Source organism: Arachis ipaensis, chromosome B07, assembly GCF_000816755.2.
Source record: "Arachis ipaensis cultivar K30076 chromosome B07, Araip1.1, whole genome shotgun sequence".
Classification (NCBI taxonomy): Eukaryota; Viridiplantae; Streptophyta; class Magnoliopsida; order Fabales; family Fabaceae; genus Arachis; species Arachis ipaensis.
Genome location: NC_029791.2, coordinates 9,463,089 through 9,471,247, shown reverse-complemented (window position 1 = coordinate 9,471,247; position 8,159 = coordinate 9,463,089). Strand labels below are relative to the sequence as shown.

The 8,159-nt window shown below is 36.7% G+C and overlaps 2 protein-coding genes across 2 annotated transcripts in view; one reads left to right on the top strand and one right to left on the bottom strand.

Annotated features, from left to right (window-relative positions):
- Positions 840-3,984, top strand: LOC107608806 (zinc finger CCCH domain-containing protein 29). The gene is made up of 2 exons (XM_016310537.2): positions 840-1,040; positions 1,569-3,984. Exon 2 carries the CDS (start codon positions 1,579-1,581, stop codon positions 3,610-3,612), a length of 2,034 nt encoding a protein of 677 aa, XP_016166023.1. The 5' UTR covers positions 840-1,040; positions 1,569-1,578; the 3' UTR covers positions 3,613-3,984.
- The window catches only part of LOC107609763, an 11,921-nt gene continuing 7,605 nt past the window's right edge, over positions 3,844-8,159 (bottom strand). The window contains exons 16-25 of the mRNA XM_016311786.2: positions 8,044-8,156; positions 7,481-7,595; positions 6,899-6,954; positions 6,685-6,778; positions 6,423-6,603; positions 6,287-6,352; positions 6,169-6,216; positions 5,980-6,095; positions 5,838-5,900; positions 3,844-5,419 (exon numbers count right to left, since the gene is read on the bottom strand). Of these exons, the coding sequence (XP_016167272.1) occupies positions 5,312-5,419; positions 5,838-5,900; positions 5,980-6,095; positions 6,169-6,216; positions 6,287-6,352; positions 6,423-6,603; positions 6,685-6,778; positions 6,899-6,954; positions 7,481-7,595; positions 8,044-8,156 (960 nt within the window). The 3' untranslated portion in view covers positions 3,844-5,311. The remainder of the gene's footprint in view (positions 5,420-5,837; positions 5,901-5,979; positions 6,096-6,168; positions 6,217-6,286; positions 6,353-6,422; positions 6,604-6,684; positions 6,779-6,898; positions 6,955-7,480; positions 7,596-8,043; positions 8,157-8,159) is intronic.

The window sequence follows — 8,159 nt, the reverse complement described above, 5'->3', positions numbered from 1 at the left end:
TTAATAGGTAAAAAATTAAATATATGTTATTTTTTTAAAAAATAAAAATTTAAAACTTTACTTTTTTTTAATTAAGAAAATACTTAAAAGGATAAATTATAATTCATAATTATTTTTCTTGGAAGATTATCCCGTCTCTATCTTGGCTGATATTAATTGCATTCTTGGGCCAATTATTAAGTATGCAGGTATTGCTGTATTTTACAATCACAACTTGAACTTTTTAGAAGATAATAGTACAAAGCATGTTAATTTGCACTTTTTTTTGTCCAGATAAAAAGTTTAAAATACACTTGACCTGTATAATTAAAAGGGATTTAAGCTTTGGGCAATGTATATGGAAGGTGAGGTGAAACTAGAAGCTTCAATTTGGATGCAATTTGTGGGGAGTAGAAAATATCAACTAGTAGAAGAAAACAGAGAGACTAAGGAAGTGAAACCGGACACTTGCGCGTACCCAAACCCAAGACCAAGAGAGATTCACAGCTTAGTCAGCGCACGTGAGAGAGTTAAACCACCCGTTAGAGAAAAAAATAATAATAAAAAAATAAATAAAATCAGAGGATAATGGAGTAGGGAATCATCAATTAATGGTGGGGTCCATGAAAAATTAAGCTACATTTCAATCTCATTTGGGGTTTCATTTTCATTTGAATTTGCATCTGCATTTGAATTTGCATCTGCATTTGAGTTGATGAGAGAAAAGAAAGGAGATAGAAGCAAGCTGCAAGCGCTGCAAGTGGGACCCATAGCTTTGGCATTGAATAATTGACTTTGACCAAAGAGAAATAGAGAGAGAAAGAGAGAGGAAGAAAAGTCCCACTTTCCTCTCTTCTTCCTTTGTTTCCCTTATTAGCTGTTGCTGGTGGGCGTTGTTCTCCAAGACAATAAAAAGGCTTCCACCTCCAATCTTGCTTCCTCATCTACAATTCTCAATCGAGGTCTTCTCGATTTTCTTCTCTCCACACACGCACTCTTCACTCTCTTATCTGCAACAAAAACAACCTTATCAAAGTATTACATACACACTTTCTCTCTAGGTATGTTTTTTTCTCCTTCATGTTTTGACTATGTGATTGAAAAAAAAAAAAAGGGCTTTTTTTCCATTTCCTTTTGGGTGTTCTTGCTTGATCTTAGCTTGTGTAGCTTGAAATGGATGAAAATGGTTCCTGGGTTTCATTATGGGTAGATCAAAGTTTCAAACTTTGGGTTTAGGTTTGTTTTTTTGCCCCTTTTTCTGTATACCTTTTTGGGTCACTTTGTTTAATCTTTTGGAGATTCAAATCGAAGAAAAAAGTTGGTGTATAATACCACGTTGTGTCTTAGATATTTGATGTCTGATACATAAATTATACTTTCTAGGATCTGTTATTACTTATTAGTTGATATGGCATAAACCTTTTTATGTGATGTTATAGTGATGCAAAACCATGGTTGTTGTTAGATGTTGCCGGGATTGGGAAGTTTTTGTTTGTAAAGTTAGGGCTTTTAGTCCATTTTCTTTTCCTGAAATGATAATAGGGTTTGAATTTTGTGGCTTATTTAGTTTATGTTGTTGAATTATGCAGGATTTGGGGCATGTGCAGTGGTTCAAAAAGTAAGCTTTCTCCCTCGGACGAAGTCATGGAAGGTGAGTTTCAGAAGCAGAATCAGGATGGTGTCCATAACTTCTCAGCTTTGCTTGAGCTGTCTGCATCCGATGATTTCGAAGCTTTCAGAAGAGAAGTTGAAGAGAAGGGTTGTGATGTAAACGACGCAGGCTTTTGGTATGGGAGAAGAATCGGATCAAAGAAGATGGGTTTCGAGAAGAGGACCCCTCTCATGATTGCTTCACTGTTTGGAAGCACCAGGGTGCTGAAGTATATTATCGAGACAGGCATGGTTGATGTGAACAGGGCCTGTGGTTCTGATAGGGCAACGGCTCTCCACTGTGCTGTTGCTGGGGGCTCTGAATCCTCCCTCGAGATCGTCAAGCTCTTGCTCGATGCCCATGCTGATGCCGATTGCGTTGATGCTAGTGGTAATAAGCCTGTTAATCTGATTGCTCCTGCCTTCAATTCTTTGTCAAGTTCAAGGAGGAAGGCCATAGAGTTGTTTCTAAGAGGTGGGGAAAGAGATCAGCTTTTCAACCAGGAGATGGAGCAACAGATGCTCTCTTCTCTCTCGTTGAAAGAAGGATTGGAGAAAAAGGAAGGAACTGATAAGAAAGAATATCCTGTTGATGTTTCGTTGCCGGACATAAACAATGGTGTCTATGGAACTGACGAGTTCAGGATGTACAGCTTCAAGGTGAAGCCATGCTCAAGGGCTTATTCCCATGATTGGACTGAGTGCCCATTTGTTCATCCAGGGGAGAACGCAAGGAGGAGAGACCCACGCAAGTACCCTTACAGCTGTGTTCCCTGCCCAGAATTCCGCAAAGGGTCCTGCCAGAAGGGAGATTCCTGTGAGTATGCACATGGTGTTTTTGAGTCCTGGCTTCACCCTGCTCAATACAGAACAAGGCTTTGCAAGGATGAGACTGGCTGCAGCAGAAAAGTCTGCTTCTTTGCTCACAAACCCGAGGAGTTGCGTCCTGTGTATGCTTCCACTGGCTCAGCTATGCCTTCGCCAAAATCTTACTCAGCTAGTGGACTTGACATGACGGCGATGAGTCCTCTTTCGCTTAGTTCCTCATCGTTGCCTATGCCAACCGTTTCAACACCACCCATGTCACCCTTGGCAGCTTCTTCATCTCCCAAGAGTGGAAGCTTGTGGGCAAACAAAATAAACCTTACCCCACCATCATTGCAGCTCCCTGGCAGTCGCTTGAAGACTGCTTTGAGTGCCAGGGATTTCGATATGGAGATGGAACTGCTTGGTCTAGACAGCCCTGCTCGTCAACAGCAGCAGCAGCAACAACTAATTGAGGAGATTGCAAGGATATCTTCTCCATCTTTCAGGAGCAGGATTGGTGATTTAAATCCTACTAACCTTGATGACCTATTAGCAGCTGCTGACCCTTCTCTCTTGTCTCAATTGCATGGAATCTCTGCTCAACCTTCAACTCCTACGCAATTGCAATCGTCGATGCGCCAAAACATGAACAACATGAACCATCTTCGGGCAAGTTATCCATCCAATGTCACTTCCTCACCGGTGAGGAAACCTTCTGCTTTTGGGTTTGACTCTTCAGCTGCTGTGGCAGCTGCAGTGATGAATTCAAGGTCTGCTGCCTTTGCAAAGCGAAGCCAAAGCTTCATTGATCGCAGTGCTGCAAACCACCACATTGGGCTGTCTTCGCCCTCCAACCCCAGCTGCAGGGTCTCCTCTGGCCTTTCAGATTGGAATTCCCCATCTGGGAAGCTTGATTGGGGTGTGAATGGAGATGAACTGAATAAGCTGAGGAAATCAGCTTCTTTTGGATTCAGAAACAATGGGGCAGCAACTGCCTCCCCTTTGGCACAGTCAGAACATGTTGAGCCAGATGTCTCATGGGTTCATTCATTGGTTCCTTCTGAAAGTTCTGAGATATTTGGTGCTGAGAAGAAGCAGCAGTTTGATCTCAGTAAAGAAAGGCTTCCACCATGGGTGGAGCAGTTGTATATAGAGCAGGAGCAGATGGTAGCATAAGGTGCTGCCATGGGAGCGCTCCTTGGTCTTTCTGACAAGAGTTTATTTATTTATTAATTATTTATTTATTTGAACTGTTATTACTATCCAACATTAGAGTATAGTTAGGGATAGAAGAAGAGATGTTGCAAAGAACAGAGTTCAGGTTAATCCAGAGAATTGAGCATAGTGTCGCCTTCTTGATCAAGGAAGACATGGAGAAACGTTGGATGAAGGATGCTGAATTTTTTTTTATTATATTATTTAATTGGCCCTCCTTTTCTTAGTGGGTTGTTGTATTTTATTTAGCACAAGTGGACAAGGTATTTGTCATTGATATTTGATAAAGCAGGTCATTTTTTAAATATATATTGTTTTAAGTCGGCTGATAAATTCTTATAGTATTCTTTGGGCATCCTATTCTTATCTGTGTTGGCTTTCAATTTTCAACTGTTGTGGTTGTCTTTATCTGGAAATCTGATTCGTCCTAAAGCATAAATAAGTATTACTATTAATTAATCTCAGGCAAAAGGAAATCATTTCTTAAAACTGCTTCTGTAGTTGTGTGTGAAAATCAACAGGAAATGGCGCCCGCTATGATAAATAATCATAGGCTGGAAACATGATTACTTCAAATCCAACTCATTTCCATATGACCTTACCTATATTATTTTGAACGTTAAGGATTAGGATAATTCATTTTTTATTATATTATTTTGTTTAAGGAAGACAATCATGTTCTGCGTATCATTATCAAGAGTCCTAAGCAAAAATCGTGAGAAGTTGCAACAGAAAACGAAAATGGCTCTCTATCTTCCAAATTAAATTTTTAGGTTTATTTGTCAATTCGTGTAGTGTATATGCTATTAAATTTGTTTTATTTACTTTTTAACGATTTAGCATTTGCTTTTTAGTACCGAATATCGATTTTTATGTTTTACAGTATTTCGCTTCGGTTTATTTTTTGTTTATACAAAAAAGATAGTAAGATTGAGGGCATTAAGAAATTATCCTTTCCCCCAAATTAAGATATTATGTTCCCTCTGAAGTAATCATGTTCGAGTACCGTTAGAAATTTAAATGAAGACAACTCTAAATACTTAAATGTGGCTGACTAGCTCATTATTGCCTCTATAAATCAAAGAGTTTCATTTTTTATTATATGTATTTAAGTAAGGTAAATCACTTTTTCTTCCACATCATCAATTTTATAATAATAAATTCTTTTTTAGCAAGCAATGAATAAATGCCGAAATTTATATGAAGCTAGAAAGGTGCCACCCTCGAAACAATTTTTCAGAAAATAATTCGAATAGTAAATTCAAAACCATAATATATTTTGCACTACTAGATATATAAAAGCTTGCATATTAGCATATACATAATTTTCTCTGGTCGTATTTTCATTTATCTGATAGTAAAATAGTTATACATTTAGTTTGAGAAAAATTACTGAAATATTCTCTTCACGTTTAGCGCCTTATTGAGTCTAATTATAATATACAAAAATAAAATATAAGCACACACAATAATCAAATTACTCTAACACATGTAAGAATAATAAATGTTTTTTACAAGCGTAACTACTAACTAAGCAACAGACTAGAGAGTAAGAGCTACCTCGGAGAGAAGTGAGGCAGGTTGGCGGTTAGCTAGTCCAGAAATTCAACTTGGAATCCACCTGGACACGCCCACGGGAAAAATGAATCATGTAACTTGGTTATAACTGCCACCATTTACGATTTTCCATTCTTCTAGCGAGTTCTTTGGCCATGGATGCAAAATCTTCTGCCCCATTTGCCAGCTCTTCAGTACGTTCGTTGAGCAGCTATAATAAAAGAAAGTAGATACCGTTGGAAAGAAAAGTAATAAAACACAATTGGAAGAATTTCAGCCAGGTTCCAATCAATAATATGTAATAACTCCATTTTCTCATATTGGTAAATGGTCACATTTGCAATCAAGCCTATTTTACAAACAAATCAAACATAAAACTTGGTTGTAGCAATTTAAATTTTGGCCTCTTCATTAGAAGACGCAATCAGGAACCAAAAAGAATTTTATTGTCAAAACTTAAAAAGAAGAAAAGGTATTATTTAGTAGAATGTGTCATGCAGCTAGATAATGGGATTTCAACTATAATTAAGATGAATACAAATTTACTTGAAAAAGATTTTTGTTGTAATTCATATAAACCTGTCCAGAGATATATAATTCATGTAAAATAGAATAAAATAATAATGTACCGCAAGCTTTTCTTGCCGCTCTAGAAGTTTTTGCTTTGCAAGCGAAGCTGCTGCAGCGGCATCCTGAAACCATTCACCATGTCCAAGGGTCAGAACTTGTAATCTAAGAAGATGAATAAATTAGAGAATTTTCACAACTTACATTTGCCTCTGTCTTTCTATATTTGGCCTTAACTTCATCAGCTGTTCTAGCTCTTGGTTTTGAATCAGTGCCTGCATCCTCAAACAGTTTCTCTCTGTCCGTTGCTTTTCCTTTATCTGCAACCCAACCGTTCAGTGTTTAAAAGATAAACATACCGGAATGAGGAAATAAAACATTATAGAGGTGTACCTTTCTTGTCGATATCAGTTTTCTGTTTGTCAGCTGTTTTTCCTTTATCTGCAAGCCAAGCATTCAGTATTCAAAAGATAGACATAACACAATGAGGAAATACAAATGTTAAATATACCTCTTTTGTCATCATCGCTTTTCTGTATAGGTGAAAGGACTATGGGTTCATCAATATGAATATCATCTGCAAGAGAAAGTAAAAAGTTTCATAAATAAAATATAGATGGTAGCAGAAGAAGAAATTAAGGACAGACCTAAGTCAAGCTCCAAATCATCAAGTGGATCAACTGTGCCTGATGAAGGCTTTAAGAAGGGAGGATTTGAGAATAATTGATCTAGATTCTCCAAAATATTAGGATGAGCTGGTTGATTTGCATTTGGATCTGCTTTTCCCGTGAAGTTCTTGACAAAATTAGCAAATACAGAAGTTGTTCCCTGTGGCAAGGAAAGTTGAATTAAAAATCCTGTAACTGTAATGAAAGAACCAAAAGCAAAGAAAGCCTGAAAAATTTGGACCTGTCTTTCATTCTGGCTTGGAGATTGACTCACAGTAACATCAACAGCAGCTTGGAGAACTTTATCATGAAGACAAGGAAAAGACTCCGGAATCCTAAAAGTTTATGTTTTAAAATTGAGTTTACACATTACTGAGTCTGTAAATATGACTTTCTTTATAAATTTTATAGAGGCTAATCACATTCAGCAAGTTTACATGACCAAAGAAAGATACCAGAACTCATTTTGCCATGTCAACAGTGATATTGAAGCAATTTCATTCCCATTGACCTATATAAAAAGTTGAAAACAAGATAACCGTTAGTCTGATTACAAAAGCAAAAGGCAACTGGAATTTGTTCAATTGTAAAAATACAAGACCTATTCATGCAATGCATGTTCTAGGATCTTTCAGATGAAATGCTTTCCGAAAGATCCATGCACATAGAAGGCAAATGTTTAGTGCTTTTAGTGAATTTTCAATTTTTCTCCTTTAAAGCAGAAATGTTGATGTCAATTGTGGATTATTCGGTGCAGTTAGAAAGATCACATTGTATTTCAAATGTTAATAATACATTATATATCACAGGTGATGCTTAAAAGAAAATAAGAAATAAAATAGGAGAAACAGAATAAACTTGTTTATTTGGCCTACTTGTTTCCAAATAAGTGCAGTTCCTGCATGATTCACTGTACAAAAAGTTGAGTGAATGGATATCGGTTAAGTATACCAAATTCACTTTACTAAACAGACCAATCTAACAGGTTCCTGCAACAAATTCTAACAAAATAGCACTTTTCAGGAGGAATTACAAACCAGAATTATTTGTCCATTTGAAGAACATATTGTCTTTTCCATGTCATTTGTCCAATTCCATCTTAGGACTGACATTAAAGAACTCTCTCCCAACACTTCCAAAGTTGGTATGGACCTGATGAAAGTGACATTACATCCATCAAAAGCTTGTCGTAAGTTGCTGGAAGAAAAATATCAACACCAACATTTGACTGGAATTACTATTATGGATTCAGAGCAAAAAATACGATTTCTCTTAAGCAATACACATAATTAATTCATTATGCATTTTTCAATTGGCAAAACTACAGGTTTAATATTGGAAGGAGGAGGAGCCAAAAATCCCAGTCATGAAGATAATATAGAATTAACGATATTTCATATATACATGGTTTATTTGAAAACTGAAAAGTAATATTTCAAATTTTTAAGAGCCCATGTTAAATTTTCTTATTAGTTGTTAGCAAATGAAGTTCAACTTCTTTCTTTTGGGCACTTCAGCATTGGCTATTCTCATTAGAACCTGACTCAACTAGTGACCTAAGTAGGTTACATGAAGACATGTATTACACGAAGCACTTCACCTTACTTCAATGCCTCCAGTTTGATACAGTACAACAAGAACACATTCTTTCTCATGTTTCTTAATGATTGTAGTCCAGCAGCATTTCTCTACAAGGTTCACCTTCTTTATACACTT